We start from the raw sequence: 20,175 nt of genomic DNA on the forward strand, positions 1-20,175 counted from the left end.
CTGGGGGCTTCAGATGCATTCTCCAAAGATAACAAAGTCACCACTCTTGATATTGTTATCTTCTGCTTCAAAGCTGCTTTATAGGCATGTTCACAAAGGGTACATGTAGTCTCTATCCTCCAAACCAATAAGCATCTACAGCTTCTGTAATTATTTGATGAAACCTTATCTAAGTTTTATTTTACATTACATAAAATAATTGTTGTTTATTTTACATTACATAAAATTGCTGTTCCTCTTGGCAACAAAGTGATCCCAATAAACTTAGGATAATTGATAATACCAAGACTTGTTATCATTGAGTTTTTAAATGAAAAATTCCTTTTTATTCAATATGTAGAGTGAATATATGTTTTCAATGATATTTTTTCTTCTTCTAATCAAGGTAAATACACTCACTTGGACTTTACAACAACCTGTGCAACAACTGACCCTAGATTATTTGTCTACTGGTTGAGCTGTTTTAAATTTACCAACACAGAGATTTATAAACTCTGTGGCTTCAGTGTCACAAGGGAACACATGCTAGATAGGTTCACCATAACAATAGACCTGTACTGTCCAGTACAGAAGCCACAAGCCACATGAAGCCATTGAGCACGGTAATGTGGTTAGTCCAAAGTGGGATGTGCTGCAAGTACAAACTATCTTTAGTATCTATGACTTATTATGCTGAAAAAAGGGAGTGCAAAATATCTAATAGTTTGTATAATAATGACATGTGAAAATTATTTTTTGAATATGCTGGGTTAAAAAATTACAATTAATTTAATCTTTTTAGTATGGCGACTAGGAAATATTAAAGTATCAGCTTGTCTTATGTTTCTATCAGATGGCACTGATATGGATGATATTGAAAATGTCAGGCTGCTATGGTCAGAAGATTCTACTGACTTGAGAATTTCTATCCTTGTTTTACTACTAACCAGAAACATGTAAGAAAATAATAACTAAACATATTTTAAAATTTTCTTGTTACTCTTGAAATTATTTGGGGGGGTAATATTTGACTAAAGAGAATGATAAAACGATTCCAATTATGATTTTAGAAGACTCTATAGTCATTTCAACTAAACTTTATATTACAAAAGGGATACAAGACAAATTAAATTTCACTTTTTTCTATTACACATTTTACAAATATAAAAGAATACCCAATTTAAAAGTAAATTCTTAAGATGCTAAAACAAGGTATATACACACCTGTACCTATTGTTCAATTCCAGAAATAAATATCTTACGAATAAATGAATAGATTCAGATTAGAAAGATACCTAAAGAAAAGCTTTGAGTAGCCTACTAAGAAGGAGAAGTGGGTTACATTAGCACAACTAAATGTTTTTCTTCAGGATTTGTAAAGAGGTAGTATGCAAACGTCTTCTGAATGACCTCTAATTAAAAAGAGATAGCAATTATAAACAAGACTATCAATTATAACTAAGTCTATTAAAATAGTTCCATCACAATGGAAAAATTAGATGCTTACAGCTAAGAGACAGTGTAACACATCATCAATGAATATATTTGAATTGAAATCAGAATTCATTAAAGTTTTAAGCAAAATTGTCTGTGTACGTATATATGTATTTCTTTTTGTTAGGCATCAGGAAATCTATAAATAACATCATTTTTGTTGTCAAAGTATAATTTATCATAAAACATTATATTGAAGAGTAGATTGATTAAAAATGAATGTAGATATACGAAGGAAGTATTCTATTTAAAAAGAATTCCTGTTATGAGTTTACAGAAGATTGTTGTTAAACCTATAAATACTCTTTATCAGTGGTACTAAGAGGAAAGTGATCCTCCCCTTCAGATAATTCACTGGACCCTATAACATTATCAGCATACTGAAGGCTTCCTGAATAGTCAATAAAACGACTGAACAGCAACAAAAGGGGAAAAGCAGCAGCCAGAAGCAGTTACAAATTACATCACACCATTTGCAACAACATTCATAGAAATATGTGTATGTGTACCCTTGGGTTTATCCACGTACGCATATCTCTACATAGACATGTATAATAAGGGAGGGGGAAATGTAGACAATTAGCAAAGTGAACATGAATGAATAAACCTGTGAGGCTGTCATGAAACAAAACAAAGTGATTGAAAAAAAATCACTAGTACAAATGATAAGAAATTAAGAAAGTCTTTATTTTATACCTTTCTCGTTCTGGTGAATGCAAACTAGTATCTGGTCTCAAGCAGTTGGTACTAGCACTCCTAGCCCTGTCAAGAAAGGGCTGCAGTTCACTAGTGCCAGTGCATTGCATCCAGTGGTAGAAGAGAAAGACAGAGAAAACAAAGAAAGGAAGACCACGTTAGAGAGTAAAGCATAAAATAATGTCCCCTTTACACAAAATGTAGAATCACTGGGATTCAGTTCATAAGGGTGTGAGAGAGTTGACAGAATGACAGTGTAAAATTTTGTTTAGAAAATGAAGCTAAACAAAGATTATGCTTAAATTGCTTTGCATAATTTTTAGAAGTGTCTCAGACTGAAAAATGAGACTAAATCACACCTACTTATGAAAAAAACTGGATACAGAAAGCAATAAAACAAAATGCCTAGAATTTCATTACCAAGAACAGATGCCACACCAAAACAAAATGAAGGACATCAGAGGAGAAATAATTTTACAACTCAACTTTTTTGGTTCACAACAATAGACAAGAGAAATGGAAGATATCACTTCCATATATTCTTACCTAACCAGTATTTCATCAGTAAATCTCAATACTCTTGAGTTAAAGCATTCATGATGAAGGGAAATGTCCTGTCTAGTCACTGATTTGGTCTTAGTATGTGCAGGCAGAACTGAGCTTCACAAATTAAAATTACACAAAAATAAAATAAATTATAATTAAAATCAACAAGTACAATATACAAATGACAAAGCAACTAGACTTCTGACATTTGAGTTAGTAGATTTCATTTAGAGAATTATTCTAGTAGTAAGTTTTATAGTTAAAACGATTTTAGATATCATTAATTTAATGTTTCTCACTGTATAATTATTTCAAAAGAATATTTTATTAGAATGTAAATATTTTCTATTTAATGTTTTATTAGAATGTGAATTTTCTATTTTTAGTAGGCAAGGGATTAGGAATTACTTTATAACTGGGTGGGACTCACTGTTGTGGCTCTTACCTGTAAATATTCCAGTGAGAACTGCTCTGTAATAAAGGCATCTTGGGAGGTAATGTTTTATAGTGCCTACCAAGATGTCTGGAACGTAGCAACACAAACACGCAGGAAACAGAAAAATATATATGAAACCAATTTTTTAAAGATATTCAGAAATTAGGAGGCCTATAAAGCTATATAGATAAATCTTTTGTCACTTTTTTCTCAAAAGAACCACAATAACTATTTGAAGGGAAGACAATTATTAAAATATGAAATCATAGACACTTGACTTCATAAAATACTCATTATTTAATTATCTGAATTAGAAAAATACCTGCTGACCAAACTCTAGGAATTATTGATCAATAGTTAAATGTGCTATTTAATCTCTGATTTAATATTACGCCTACTTCTATGGAAGTAAACAACTCATAGCTAAAAGTAAAAATCAACTAATTTATATAATTTTGGAGTTACAGTATGACTAAAAGAGTTAATGTTCTAAAACAAAACAAAGTGTTGACTAGCATTCCAGGGACACAGCTGGTTATAGTACCAGACAGCAGCAAAAAAAGAAAACAGCAAAAAGCCAAGAATTGATTGCAGAGGAGTAAGTTCTTTCTACTTATCAGCTTCTGTCTGGATCCAGACCCAACCACAGGAAATTTACCTTTGGAAGTAGGATAAGGTAGGCATTAGATGCAAACCAGAATATGGATTTTGAACTGGCAGAAAATTGGCCCAACACCACCTGATACCTTTAAAATCTGTGAGGGTTTCTGGACTGTCTATGCCATGAAGGACAAACTAGTTCAAGCCATATATTTTTTGATAATTTAATAACGTTCTATAAATTTAATTGACTAATTATGAAAATCTATCGTCTACTTCAGCTAGCAGTAAAGCACAACCAAGAGGGAACGGAATAAAAATTTATCAAAGACTTCCTAAACATCAAACACCTCACTGGTTTAATCATGTTTATATTAATGATCAAATCAAAGGAAATCTCATAAATCTTCAGTTAAAAAATGAACTAAAATGCCATTTTCTTTTCTTTTTTGAGACAGAGTCTCGCTCTTGTTGTCTAGGCTACAGTGCAATGGTGTGATCTTGGCTCACTGCAACCTCTGCCTACTGGGTTCAAGCAAATCTCCTCTCTCAGTCTCCCAAATAGCTGGGATTACAAGCGCCTGCCACCATGCCCACCTAATTTTTGTGTTTTTGGTTTTGTTTTCCTTTTTTTTTAGTAGAGATGGGGTTTCACCATGTTGGCCAGGCTGGTCTCAAACTCCTGACCTCAAGTGATCTGCCCGCTTCAGCTTCCTCCTTATTAAGTACAAGTTGAGGACAAATTTTACTGAAACTAAAGATTTAGCCTCCTTTCTAGACAGTGGAGTCTTCTTTTCAACTCCTAACCTCAGGCAAATATCTTTAGTAATAGGTTGCTATAAAAATTTTCTAAGCATTGCTTCAAAAGTGATTTTTTTTTTTTCAAGAATGGGACCAACATAGAATGGGAAACAGCTAGAAAATAGCACAAAATTTATAGTCTGAATGTTCAAGTTCCTGTCTTGGCTTTGCCACTTATTGGCTGTGACCTGGATAATTCGATTAAGTCTTCAAGCCTGTTTCTACATCCACAAAATGTGAGAAATAACATCCACTTAACAGGGGTGTATGATAACACGTATACAATATTTAGGACACACTAGGATACAGTAAGGCAACTACAGCATTTTCTCTATACTACCACTTCCTCGAGACACATTTTACTAAAAAAAGGTTGGGCAATTAAATAATTTGGGAGAAAAGAAATTAAACATACAGATTTCTTTAGAACATGACTTTAATATGCTGTGTGTATTAAATTTCAAGGTAGACACTTTCATTTGCAAAGTTTCCAAAATGTATTTGACTCACAAAAACTTTTATTGGTGAAACATCTCATAGGACAAGTTTCCATATTTTTGGAAAAACTAGTTAAGCAGAAGATATCAAGTAGATCTGATTTTGAATCCTTGCTCTATTAGTCATCAAATAAACTTTCTTAGCTTTTTTCCTCATCTCTAAAATCAGGATAATAATATTCATAACATATAATTACTGTCAGGAAATTGACATAAAGTACATTAAATATTTAACACTGTGCTTGTTATTAAATAAGTGTTATTTTCCTTATGTTTACTGGAGACTAGTAAATCCTCAGACTTTATTTTTAAAAGTCCTAAGTGAACATGGTATGATGTATTTTGAAAGCTTTAGATTTTAGCCATGGATAGTTATATAAATAATAAATGTCCATAGTTTATATGAAACCAAATTATATTATTGATATATCCATATAAAGCTGTGGTTATATATATTTACACATTTTGACATTCGTTTTTATTCAGATATGTTTTTATAAATACATGAATATAAACATAGAAGAGATTATATATACATACACGCACATATTTTTGAACTCATATTGTCTCTATCTCCATACTTTTAGCATTACACATTACAGAATGAAAGACAGGAAGGAGAAAAGCCACTGGTGACATACGTTTTGCTCTGACACATTTGGCTAGCTCAGCTTCCGCTTCCTATCTTGTTGTAGTACCTGTCTACAGAACGTGATCTGCCTCACTGAATACTCATCTATTTTTAAATTGTATACATACAAATATGATTATTTGCTTAAATCAGGAAATGCAAAGTCAACATACAGAGTCTATTAAATAGGACTTGCAGAGCTCAGAATTATTAGCAAAGCACCACTCTTAAGGATAAGATTGTATAAAATGATGCAGCTATTACTTTGTATTACAAGTACAAAATAAGGGAAAGAAAAAATACCTTTAGTTATTATATTTAGACTACTGGTGTGAGTATCCTAGAAATATTCACACACTGAGTGCCAGGCACATACTAGGTAGCTTAAAATGTAATGATTTTTTTTGTGTTTGTTTTGTGTGCGTGTTTTTTTTTTCTTTTGCAGCTTTAGTCACATCAACAGGACTGTGAGAAAACTTTCAGAATTAGTAAATAAACCATTCTTATTATGAAATTGTTTGTTAAGAAGAACAAGTCATAATAAACCTGGATAGTTTATGCTTTGACTTTCAGTAGGTTTTTATAATATGCATGATTTTACATTTTTTTCTCAGCAAATAGAACTAATAATTTCCTCGATTTTTTCCTGTGGCACTTCAAGCAAACATGGCAGCACTTATCAGTAGTATAATTTTAGACTGTAAAAAGTTCAAACAAATTTTATTAGCCCAATTTTGTTTGCATTATTGGGCAGAACTACATATTACACACAGACATCATAAATCATGCATTTGTCTTTGCATCGCAAGTACTGCGGTTATACCTCTTTCCTTCTCTTTCCTCTTACTTTTCATTGGCTAAAATATTTGAGTTTGGTTATTATGTGTTAAGTTTGTTTCACTGACTTACTACTTCCTTAACTTCTATATTCATTTCAAATATACATTAAGTATTTATAGAATATGCTCCATGAGTAATCTGTAAGAAGTTTTACTTTGGATATGAAATTAAAGATGTAATGAGATTAACATAAAGCATCAGGCTCTAAGCTCCAATTTAGAAGCAAAAAGTATATATTTTGTCGCTTCTAAAGAGGTATTCATATTGTTATATGCCTTTGTGGGAAAGTTTGTACTGCAGCATTTCTGACAACTAGTGGGCTAGGATAGTTAAAATCAGGTTGAACATCTTCATTTTTCATCAGGAAAGAAGCTGAAGCTCAGCCACTAAAAATGAACTGTTAAAGATTTTATCAAAAGCAAACAGAATATAAACAACAATAAATTCTAAAAGGAAATAAAAAAAGACTAAAACAGAGCAAACTCACAATTATGAAACAACGACACTGCCATACACAGATTAGACCTCTTGTGACTAGACAGGAATATGTGTGGGAAGGTTGGGGGCACTCACAGTGAGCATTTAGAATTTTAATTGCAGAAACTGGTTCCTCAGTTTTAGGAATTAAAACAGTCCCAGAGAGGCCCACTGGTCTCTGAATTTTTGAATGTAGAGATGGCAAAGTAGTCTGCCTGAATCAGAACTGAAATATATTTGGAACGTCTTCCATAACCTCAATATAAAACAAAACAAATTTGGAATACTTGGGAAATTTATTTGACCTGCTTGTAATAATACCACTAAGGGAGAGACGGAAGAATAATAGAATGGAAAGAGAGTCATCACACACAATCACCATTACCAAATCCCTGTATTTACCTGGTAGTATGTAGGCATTCTGCACTTCGTCCTCGTTTTGCTCTGGGCAGCATAAGAAGCTCACTGCACAGACAGGATGGGTGGTGAGTGAAACAGATAAATTATGAGACATGGGTTATGCCAATGGTATGCCAATGAAAACATGAAAAGGGAAGAAACCAGATTGTCTGCACTAGCATATTTGCTTGAGAGGTTAAACAAAAATAAACATGAAAGCATTTAAAAATTTTAAACAATAAAGTACAAATATTATGATTGAAGTCCTAGCTGTTGCTGATTTGCCATTGTATTTCAAAATGATTTTATAGAATATTAAAACAAAACAAAATTAAATATTCCTCAAATAAGATATAGGAATCTGTTTCCAATTATAGACAACTGAGTATTTATTTAATACTATAAATTTGGCCTGATACCAATGGGAACTCCGAACATTTTTATATCTCTGTAACAAATTAAGCGTGGTAGTTTTCTTGGCTTTTATAGCCACTGAAAATGCAATACCATATTATGTTTCTTATTAACCAACTAACAATATAATTGATTAGAATTTTTATTTTAAAATTAATACTTTATCTATATCCAAATTAATTTCACAATATTGACTGCCCTGGTCAAGTAGCCGTGTGTTTTCCCTCCTCACCTAAACTCATGGTGCCCCAAATGAATGTTGATAAAACAGCCCTCATTCAACTCAAGCTGAGATGTCTGGAATCCTATTCCTCAGAGCAGCTCTTCATCCTGGTACCTATTGTAACTCCATTCTTGAAGGTCACAACCCTACTTTCTACAGTAGGATGGCAATTAGGTAGGTTAAGAAGTTCTACTTGGGTTCTGTGTCCTTGACTCCATGGCGAAAAAATCATTTAGCACCACTATCATGACCCTACTCCTACTGAAAGTTTCTCCATTTTAAAAAGCCAGAAGAGAATATTCAACAAGGTGGATATTACAAAACCTTAAATCAGATCCTGAGCTTATAATCAGGCTAAATGTACAGGTATATGGTTACTTCAAGAAGAAAGTCTGTGGGCATGCAAAGCAACAGATTCATAATGTAGACTTATAGTAACTGTTTCCATGAAACATTAGTTCACAAATGCAGAATTAAATCTAAGTACATATCCCCGTAAGAATTCATCTCAATATTTTGTATTCTAGACATTTTCTAGAAAGAGATTTTATGAAAAGAGGTATATAACAGAAACATTATTATTGAAGTTCTCATAGAAACTCTGAAATTAACTTTCAAATGACATATATCCACAATGTTTTAAATTATATAAATAACATAATTTTTATGATTACTAATACCTCAAATATTGTGATCCACAATAAATAAAGTATTTGAAAACTGCCTATGCAGGCTCCCTTCTATAATTTAGGTCAACATCTAAGTCAACAAGCTGTACCTTTAAAGCTGTCTAAGCATAAATTCTGATTTTGTAAAAGAAATTGGATAATTATAACAATATAATATTAGCCAAATATTTCCTAGAGTTGCATTTTAGAATATCTTAACAGCTGTTGCTTGAGAGAAGTTCATTTTTGAGTGATACTTTTACTCTCTAATGTGCTATGCCACAGTATCTGTATATATTAAAACAGAACAAAAATTCATAACATTGAGATCATAATTTTGACAAATACCTGTCTTGTTCTGATAAATACTGACTATCCACGTCTCTGGCTCTATGATCAACTGGACTTCGGGAGGCATCATGGTGTCTGGTTGGAGAACGTGACCTTCTTGTTGGATGAATTTCATCTAAACTCCTAAAATGATTACAAAATTCTATGTGTCAAATTGTTTCATCTTCCCAAAACAGGCAGACAGACTAAAGTGAAGGAACTGACGGTGATATGCAAATAAACACTGAAAAGTATTTGCGTCATAATCAAAACCTATTTTATCAATGAGTTAAGAGTATTTATTTTCTACGAGTTTTTGCCTGTGGCTGCATTTCTCCAACCTTCTTTCACACTTCTACCAAAAAACAATTTTCATCGGCATAATTAATTACAATTTCAGGAGTGTGTATCAGAGTAAAATGAAGTAGAGCAGTATATTATATGTTTTATTTATATTTCCAATCGTTTGCTTCAAAGAGACAATTCTAAAACTCTTCAAAGTCCATTCTATCTCTTAACCTTATCCTCTTTGCCACTTCTCTCCACAATTCTGATTTGCTACAATTTTTTTCTAACAAGAAAGAAAACTAGCAAACAGAATACAAGCCAATTATTCAAAAACTATTCCTAGGACACAAACGATTTCTACTCCCTGGGAAATTTATTCAGATTAAAATAGACTGCCATATAGGTTGGGCAAAGAATAAAAAAGCATTTTGCCTACAGTTAATTCTGAAAAAAACAATTTGACCAAACTATTTTTTCATTTCAGTTAGTTTTGCAGCAATTTACACTGCATTATAATAAAAATGTACTGTCAGGGACACTGAGCCCATTTCAAAGCCTACCTCTGTAATGGCACATTTGGTAAACGTGAACGCGGCTTTCCCTGATCATTGCCGCGATGAGGAGATACTGAACGTGAGCGGTGATGAGTTGTTCTTTGCTGTTCTGGCACAGTTAATGTTGTAGATTTACTTTCTCTAGCACTAGACCTATAGCCTACTGGCAAGAGTACACACAGAAAACATTTAGTCAGTATTCTTCTGTAATGCAAACATTAACACAGAAATATAAAATTACACTAAAGCAGCCATTGATCTATAAAGAATACATGTCATGCAATCAGTTAAGTATACCTACATAGAGTGTAACATATACATGCACTGAAACAGGTTACAGTTGGCTCAAAAGTACCATGGAGATACTAATACGAATATGACAGTTGATGCCTCAGACATTATGATGAGTTGGGATACTGTTTCAATGTAAATAATGAATGAGTTCGTGACTTAGTAACACAAATGAAGCACTTGACAGGAAACTATAGTTAATATACAAGTCAATGCTTAGAAATATATTTAATAAATTTAAATTATTCATTTCAATTTTTATTGCAGAGGATAAATTACTTTAGTTGGATTGCAAATGGCCCCTTTAATAAGAAAACGAATATATTATTTCAGTTTTAATTAACAAAGAAGAGTAGGAGATCTCCACCATTATACTGATTAAGTATACCATTATACTGATTGTGAAACCACAAATAATACTGCAATTTTCAAATGTAGTATATGACTGAAGATGACGATCACAATAATGTAGAGAAAATGAACCCTTCTAAAGAACCAATTGCCAAATCTACCTTACACATCTGAAACTACTCCATAATTATTTTAATTAGCATAATTAAGATAATATAGTTAACATATTGCAATTTGAAATTAATTATAACAGCTACTTTTCCCCTGAAGTTAAGGTTTATATTGTCTCTGATATGGTTAAGATAAAACAGTAATCTCAAAACCAAAATAAGAGTTGAGAGTTTAAAATTTTTTCACAAGGGTCACTGTCTTTTATTATCATAAGGAAAATTAAAAAATTATGTGGCCAAAGTAAAAACAAAAAACTATATTTACAACTACATAAAACATACATAAACCATAAATACATTAAATTTAACTGGGAAGCTAAAACTGTTGCTCATTTTTTACTTGGTAACTCTCACATTATCTCAAAAATATGTTATGAAACATCATGAGTAAAGGCAGGCTAATAGTCCCTAGCAGTTTATATACTGTGAATCCATGATCTTATGCCTAATTTTAAGGGACTTCAAACATTTCATTACACTTACTTTGACAATATTCAGACCAAATAAATACAACCATTTTGTCACTCTGTAAAAACATATGTTTAATTATCATAAATGGTATAATTTATAATTTCAAATACTTTAATTTTTTATCTTATCAAAATACCAACTAAGCTATTGAGTTTTGTGTAAAAAGTCTGTTATTCAGATGTAATATTATATTGTAATTTTAAGACTAGAAATTATAATATTAAGGCTAGAAAGAGACCCACTAAGTTAACATGTAGTGCATACACTATTAATACATAGCTCATTGTAAAAAAAAAAAAAAAAAAAGTGACTGTTTTTTAAAGACAATTAATCCATAGTCTGAATTACTTAAACATTTTTAGTTACCATTTGGTATCAATTATACAATAATTATGGAAGGCCAATATTGACTTATGAGCCCTATTTCGAGATTTAAGTGCATATTCAAGGTATATAAATAGATTTTGTAAAATTAATTATTACAGAATAAATTTTAGAGAATTTTGGCATCTTGCTGTTAAAGATATATAATTAATTTGTTTCTTGGATTCTTTGTGTTTATATAGAAATTAATGTCTCTTTTGTCCTATTAAGAAGGGACTTTAAGGAAACAAGTGAAATCTTAAAACTTTTAATATATTAACAACTTTCAATGTAACTTAGAAAGTTCTGAATTCATAAAGAGAAAGTACACTGAAGGCAATGTGTACTATTTTGGTGACTCAAAGTCATTTTGAATATAACATACGCTATAATATTCAAAGTTTTAACATTTGACTCTATAGTAAATGATCTCAAATAAATATGCATTTATAGTTCTTTGCAATTTACAAAGAAAAAGTTCTTTGCTTTTTAAATTTATAGTTGCTTTTTACAAAAAATTTTATTTTCTTCACATGATGTTTAATTTATTGTTGACAACATGCACTCTATCTTCAGAACCATGACTGGTATCAAACTTTTTTTTTTTTTTTTTTTCCCAGTCAGAATCTCGCTGTCCGCCCAGGCTGGATGATCTTGGCTCACTGCAATCTCTGCCTCCCGTGTTCAAGTGATGTTCCTGCCTCAGCCTCCCAAATAGATGGGATTATAGGTGTGCGTCACTAGGCCCAGCTAATTTTTGTATTTTTAGTAGAGATGGGGTTTCACCATATTGGCCAGGCTGGTCTGGAACTCCTGACCTTGTGATCTGCACACCTTGGCCTCCCAAAGTGCTGGGATTACAGGCATGAGCCACTGTGCCCGGCTAGGATGAAACTATTTTGTGGTAATCCCAATGTTTTAGTTTACTCAGAGTTAGAGATTCTTTTTTCTCATTTTCTGGTTGAAGTTGCTAGATTCCTCACCTCAGATGAGGGCATTCTGTATATGGTCATTTTTATTCTTCTTAATCAGCTAAAATTTTTTACTTTAAATAACAATAAGGCTATAACTACAAAGTTAATAAAATGTGGCTCTGGCAGTCTCAACTGCTGAAAACCTGCTATATTTCCCTAACTGGAAAAAGATAGTAAGCACATGAAACAAAAACAGAGAATTTTGTGTTCTAGAAAAGCCAAGGCATTAGGAAGTTTAAGTTTTGGCTGTAGTAGAACATTTTGTATACAGCTTTTGAGCTTCTCTAGATAATATACAACCAGGAACTTCCTTGAGTACATTAAACATATATAGAAGATGACTTCCATATCTAAACAAATTTTTTCTTCATATTGGATGCTAGAAATATAGAAGCAAATTTGTAACCAACATTTAAAAGTACACAGGAATGCACTGTGCTAACTTATCACCTCACTTTATTTCAGCTTCTTGTCCTTATTTTACTGACTCATCTTTCCTCTTCACTTAAAATGTATTGTATATTACTATGTGACTAATTATATTTGCCATACAGATACTACCACATAATCACAATCGATCAATGAAGAGTGTATCTGAAAATATTAATGAATTACATGATCTCCTTTAATTTATGAGGAGATCTTTGAAACATTAAATATTACTTATTGGTTTTATAAGTTACTAGTCACATTCTATTAAAGTTTGACTCATTACATTTTAAAATGCTAAATAAAAATGAACAATATTATTTGAAAAATACTGCTTCTGTATAACAGAGATTATGCATGTTTGCAAACACTTTGAGGGACATGGTATATTTCAGTATGGAATATAGGTATATTTAGAATTCAGTGCTCCTTGTTGATACTTAAGCACTAATCCCATCTCTGGTGGATTCCATAACTCACTTTGACTTCTCACAAGATGTTATCCATGTTGCTCTCTCAGAGAAAGAGGAAGAAACTCATCATTTGTGTAAGTATTTATTTAATTGGCCATTTATTTCATTCACTGTCTTGTCTCATAACAGAAAATATGAAATTTCAGGTGAACAAAAATTGGGAACCACTCACCGAAGTAAATTCTATTTAGATAAACTGGTAATGACAACATTAAGGCTGATTAATGGTAAAGATTCTTGTTAGAGGTGATGATTTTTCCACCAGGAATAATCTAATTCCTATTTGAATATCCCAAATTAATTTAAATGTATAATCACTTTACTCTTTCAATTTAATGACAAACTAATATGATGTTACATTTTGTGTGAACTTTTTTGTTGAGAATGTGTGTAATTATTATGGCCTTCTAAGAAATAAAAACAGAAAGCAAAAATGAAATGCTCTCCAGTATGATCTAAATCTCTCACCAATACACTGACATTAAAGATTAATATATAAGTATATAGATTTTCACAGCACTAGATTTATTATTTTAACAATATTTTCTACTTTCACACAGTGATTAAATACTACATTTTTGGCTGCGCATGGTGGCTCACACCTGTAATCCCAGCACTTTGGGAGGCCGAGGTGGGCAGATCACAAGGTCAAGAGATCAAGACCATCCTGGCCAACATGGTGAAATCCAGTCTCTACTAAAAATATAAAAATTAGCTGGACATGGTGGTGCACGCCTGTAGTCCCAGCTACTGCGGAGGCTGAGGCAGGAGTATCACCTGAACCTGGGAGATGGAGGTCTCAGTGAGCCAAGATCGTGCCACTACACCCCAGCCTAGCGACAGAGTGAGACTGTCTTAAATACATACATACCTACATACATACTATATTTTCTCTGAATTATAGGGAACAAATGCAACTTGATTTTAGAGAACTCTCCATAATTTTCTCCCAGTTTTAGTAAAGTTGTATGCATCTCTCCAAACTGTGAAGTTAGTATGGTAGAATTTATCAACTTGAGCAAAACCATTGCCCTCAAATTAAGTACACTACCATCTGAGAAATTACATAAATGAAGGGCATACATTTCAATATTGTCTTTAAAAACTGCCTTTAAAAATCATATTTATACATTTTAAGACTGTCTCTTTCATTTCTTCTTATTTGAATATTTACTTCTCCTCTCATTAGTAAATTTTTAAAAAGTATAGAATTAGTGCCAAGAAAGTCTTTATCACTTGATTTTACACACTTCTCTGACAAAAGTCAGATGAGAAACATTTAAAACGTACAACATCACAGAAGTCTTACTAACTTACACAATGACAAAAAGATGTTCACTTCAAATGAGTACTTCATCTTTCTTAAACATATTACTATTTTAAAACATATACACACATTCTAGCTACAATCAGTGGGGAACACATCACAAAAGCTTTAAAAGTGATAGCCAGGCCACACATGCAATTTTAAACCTGGCCATGCACTTTTCTCAGTATATTCCATGGAAGGCTACATTATTTTCAGAAATGGTGGAAGGAAAATCATAGAAATGCAATATAAAACATAGAACAACGGAATTTTTATTTAATAACCCCATCTTTTCAAGATAAAGTTCATATTTTCACTTATGCTCAGAGCATTGTGAAATAATGATTTGTTTCACCTAGTTAGCCATGTTTCTATGGAAGAACCTCACTAAAATAAGTGGGAATGCTAATTAGCAGAGACTAGTACATTTAAAATTTTCTTAATAATTTGAAATGTGGCCAGGCACGGTGGCTCACGCCTGTAATCCCAGCACTTTGGGAGGCCAAAGCGGGCGGATCATGAGGTCTGGAGATCGAGACTATCCTGGCCAACACGGTGAAACCCTGTCTCTACTAAAAATACAAAAAATTAGCTGGGTGAGGTGGCGGGTGCCTGTAGTCCCAGCTACAAGGGAGGCTGAGGCAGGAGAATGGCATGAACTCGGGAGGCAGAGCTTGTAGTGAACCGAAATCAGGCCACTGCGCTCCAGTCTGGGTGACAGAGTGAGACTCCATCTAAAAATAAAATAAAATAAAATAAAAATAATAATTTGAAATGTAAGTCACCATGGAATAATATAATACTGATTTCTCTGTGATATAAATCTTCAGTTTAGTATCCTAAAGAGGTCTGGAAGCTGACAGAGAAAACAAGCAAAGCAGCACAGTGAAGCAGGGCCATGCTCTTCACTCACGCACCTGGAGGAACTACGCCAATACCATCATCAACCTCATAATCTGAGATGTCACTATCACTGATTCGCTGAGATCCTGCACAACAGTAAGGCAAACAGATACCTCTGTGTCTGGTTGGTTTATGAAATGTAAAGGACATTGTTAAACTTTTTTTAAAAGTAAATTACATTACTACTGAAAACTTATGAAGACTAATACAGTACACACTAAGCTAATTTTAAAAGAAATGTTTGTTCTCTAAGGATAACATTTTATCAGTATTTTCTCCTCATTACACCAAAGACATATAGAAACAAGGGGACTTTACCGAGTAAGATTTTCGGATTAATTCTTTAATTAAAATATTATACTAAAAGCCTGTAGCACAGTATATACAGTACATTGTTTTCTACACAATTAAGTGCTTTCCTCTGCAGTTCAGAGAGGATAGGGCTGAGTGGAAAGGTTCAGAGACATTTCTTGGCTGGAGCTCTATTCAGCCTGTTTTATGAAAAAACATCAGGGCCCTTTATAAAATATTTATGTTTAGCTCCCCAAGTTAGTCACTATACTTCACTAAACATTGACTTTGAGGAAATTACTGATCAGGGAAACATCAACATGAAATATTTAATTATGTGAGAAAAATAATTTAGTTCCAGATTACCAAAATGAGGCGTCTTTCAGTTGTTAACTTAGAAATGTAGCTATGACTCCAAAATTACTCGATAAGTACAGAAAAAAGTAGCTTTTCCCAATCACTAGATGAATCGTAATAAACATAACCTTCTAATATTTTAAACAATATTTCTTATGAATAACTATTAAAATATTTATGAACTGGCTGGGCATGGTGGCTCTCGCCTGTAATCCCAGCACTTTGGGAGGCCGAGTGGGGTGGATCATGAGGTCAGGAGTTCAAGACCAGACTTGGCCAACATGGTGAAACCCCATCTCTACTAAATACACAAAAATAAATTAGACGGTCGTGGTGGCACATGTCTGTAATCCTAGCTACTCTGGTGGCTGAGGCAGGAGAATTGCTTAAACCTGTGAGGCGGAGGCTGCAGTGAGCCAAGATCATGCCAACACACTCCAGCCTGGGTAACAGAGTGAGACTCTCTCGGGGGAAAAAACAACAACAAAAAAAAACTATGAACTATAAAGTTATTAAGACATCACATGTAGCAACCCACCAATGATGATAGAAATTATTCCATCAGTCAATAATCAACAGCTCAATTGGCCCTGTGCAAGAATTTTAATTCAGAGGTTTTTGGCTTTCAGCTCTGGAATTACTCTGCTATGCTATATTATTTTCATTGTGAAAATGTAGAAACAGTTTTGCCAAGATTCTTCATAAAAATGAACAATTTTCCAATATTTTGATCTCAATAAAACATTTGAAAAACAAAAACATCTTGAATTATTAATCACTAATTAGATCATTACAGCATAATTACTTTGTGGCAACTAAAACAACCTTAACCTACTTTGTAGCTTTTTGCTAGAGCTTTCTCCATGAATATGTCGCCTTGGCATGAAAGGTGATGGCTGAGGCAGAGGTAGTGAAGACTCATCATGTGTCTGAAGTTTATACCAATGCGGTTCATCGTCTAAAAGCGCTGTCTCCAATTCTATGAGGATCTGAGAGGGTAATTCTCAAATTAAATCAAGTACCTTTATCAAAACATAATGTAACAGCAATCGTAATATCACAAAACTTTATTAACTATTTGACTTGAGTTTTTAAAATATACATCACCTCTCCAAGAAATTCACTTTCTTCTTCTTGCACTCTGGGTTGGTCCCACACAGTTATTTCTAACATTCGTTCTCTAAAATCTCTACGATGTACATGTGAATAGACAAAAGTTTGATTCCATTTTGGTTCTAGTATTTTCTTTACTGTTTTGGTCCTCCTTTTACTTTTATCACTGAAAAATAAGTATGTTTTGTAAATGAAAAAGCAAGTATTTGCTGCCATCTACTGTAGTCACATGTAAAACTGCCATTGATATTTATATTATTTTAACTTATAACTCATTGAAAGTCTATAAAAAGATACTAGAGTTCAATAATCTAACTTCAATTACAATATAAGCAGCAGTTGTAATTATAGCGACACATACAAGGGTACATTCTAAATGATGTGTCGCTATCAAAGACTAATATGTCTATAAACAAGGTAATAGATTTCTTTTTTAATTGGCAGATTATTTTCAAATATTTCCAACACAAGGCTTGAGGGACTTCCTTTTTCAGAGATAATGTACTTTTATCTCCTCAGAAAGAATTATCTATTATATTTTTTAAAAATATCCCAAAAGAGAAAATTCTACCTTTTCTATTAGTATAGATTTTAGGATTTTTCTTTTTTTCTAAAATTATTCACTACCTTCTATCTGGAAGAAAATACATTTTTACATAGGGATTTCGAGGACGCCCATCTACTCTAGCAGGTAGATCTGTTGCTTGCAGAACATTTACAATCAGCTGGTGTCCCACTTTATCGTACCACAGTTTCACCTAGAAGCAATGAGGAAAGGAATTATTTGTAAAAATCATGAGGCATTACAATTTTACGTAAAACAAAATTAAAGTTATATTTAAAGGAGGAAATTTTGAATTACAATATAATGCAAAACAGATATTTCTAAAAACATACCAATTTGAAAGCATAAACACACAGAACTTTACTTTGCTCTTTGAGTACTTTAAACATAACGTAAAACTGGCAGGCCTTCAGTGTTACTGTACATTCTCACATATCATTTTATAAAATAAAACTAATAATAATTTTTCCAAAAAACTAAGGGAAGAGGGAGATATAAAATCATTACTATTGTTCTTAAATGTTAAAAATAAGAGTCTGAGGATTATATGTGTCTAAATGATTATAGCGTGACTAAATGCTTTTTCTGGTGTCACAGGTAGTTAAAATAAAAAAAAGAGTTTGGATATTAGGAATAAGACATACAAAGAATTAGAAGAGATCATAAAACATATTTACTGTGGGCCTATTTTATACAGGCACTGCTAAGTATTTCCTGGTATTTTTTCTCACATTTTTTTTTTATTTTTTGGAGACATGGTCTCACTCTGTCACAGGCTGGAATGCAGTGGCATGATCATAGCTCACTACACAGCCTCAAACTCCTGGAACCAGCAATTCTCCCAGTTCAGCCTCCCAAGTAGCTGGAACTACAGGTGTGCACCATCATGTCTGGCCATTTTTAAAACTGTTTTATAGAATTGGGGATCTTGCTATGTTACCCAGGCTGGTCTTGAACTTTTCAGCCTCTCAAAGTGCTGGGATTAAAGGCCTGAGCCACTGCACCAAGCCCTCATTTAATTTTTAGAATTAACCTATTACACGTTATTTTTCATAAGAGAAGGAGGAAAAAACAAAGGATACAATACACAAACGATATCTTCAAACTACAAGAAGGCCAAATGATATTTCTATTAACCAAGATTTCATGACAGTAGACCAAAGAATACTGGGGAAGTAACATACTAAAATCCTGTCAAACTCATAAGAATTGGATTTTATCAGTCATTACAGTATCTGCCCTGGCAGTGGTGATGACACTTTAACAATGTCATCACCTTTAATTTTTTTCCTTTAATTTAGAAGTTACTTCTCATTCTATGTTTGAGTAAGCATACGCTGTTAATGGGTATATGTTAGAACATATCTGAGAGTCATCATAACAAAATAAACTAATTTAACATAGGATTAGCTTTTCATGGTAAGGAACAGATTAAGAATTCAAACCTGGATCTGTCTGATTCCCACTTGATACCTAAGATGTGGTTTTCACAGAACCAGAATAGGTTTCCATCCTCTTTTAAAATATGTGGAGAATACAAGAGATTTACACATACACTGAAGAAAAAGATGGCAGGGCAGATAAACCCAAAGGGTATTACAAAGATATTCAATATACTAAAAATAAAAGTTAAAACCATAAAAGCCCTAGAGAAATAAGCTTATATATATCTTCTCTGTCTCATTAAAACCAAGAGAAAACCACAAAGGCAGACCACAGAAATCCACACATTATCAGAGGAGCAAAAGGTCATTTTCTGTATAACAACTTGAAACAAATAGTCTGAAGTCCTTAAATTATAACATCAACATAACATTTTCCATCATAATCTACAAATATATGGCTTTTCATTATACTTAACCCTAGTTTCTTCACTCCAGGTTTCCCCAGATCACATAATAAGGCAATAGTGAGAAAATGGTAGCTTTTTCAGAGAGCTTTCAGTGGCAATGAAGAGTTTTGCCAAATGCCTTAGGAAGTTAAAAAGAATATTCCAAATTTAGGCTCTTCAGGCTCTAGGCTCATAAGGTTGTTACATAAATGGGGCATGAATTCCTAATATTATGTGTAAACAATTATTTACCTTAGAAACTTTTACACCAAAAATATGAATATTTACTTATGTTACCATTCATCAATTAATGTTCAGAGTATCTGGCACATTGCAAGCACTCAGTAAGTATTTCTGAATAAATATATGAATAAAGGAATAATTAAAAAATTCATGAAAAACTAATGAAGT

The 20,175-nt window shown here is 32.7% G+C and overlaps 1 protein-coding gene across 49 annotated transcripts in view; it reads right to left on the reverse strand.

Annotated features, from left to right (window-relative positions):
* The window catches only part of LOC105479467 (regulating synaptic membrane exocytosis 1), a 492,913-nt gene that overhangs the window by 135,598 nt on the left and 337,140 nt on the right, over positions 1-20,175 (reverse strand). For 22 of the 49 annotated variants that reach the window (XM_071096864.1, XM_071096860.1, XM_071096868.1 and 19 more), the window contains 8 exons: positions 17,996-18,126; positions 17,363-17,534; positions 17,091-17,244; positions 15,622-15,693; positions 9,880-10,036; positions 9,050-9,175; positions 7,400-7,462; positions 2,170-2,259 (listed from right to left, as the gene is read on the reverse strand). In XM_071096864.1, the coding sequence (XP_070952965.1) occupies positions 2,170-2,259; positions 7,400-7,462; positions 9,050-9,175; positions 9,880-10,036; positions 15,622-15,693; positions 17,091-17,244; positions 17,363-17,534; positions 17,996-18,126 (965 nt within the window). The remainder of the gene's footprint in view (positions 1-2,169; positions 2,260-7,399; positions 7,463-9,049; positions 9,176-9,879; positions 10,037-15,621; positions 15,694-17,090; positions 17,245-17,362; positions 17,535-17,995; positions 18,127-20,175) is intronic. The other 27 variants (XM_071096861.1, XM_024792122.2, XM_071096874.1 and 24 more) reach the window with 7 other exon arrangements.

Source organism: Macaca nemestrina, chromosome 5 (assembly GCF_043159975.1).
Source record: "Macaca nemestrina isolate mMacNem1 chromosome 5, mMacNem.hap1, whole genome shotgun sequence".
NCBI lineage: Eukaryota > Metazoa > Chordata > Mammalia > Primates > Cercopithecidae > Macaca > Macaca nemestrina.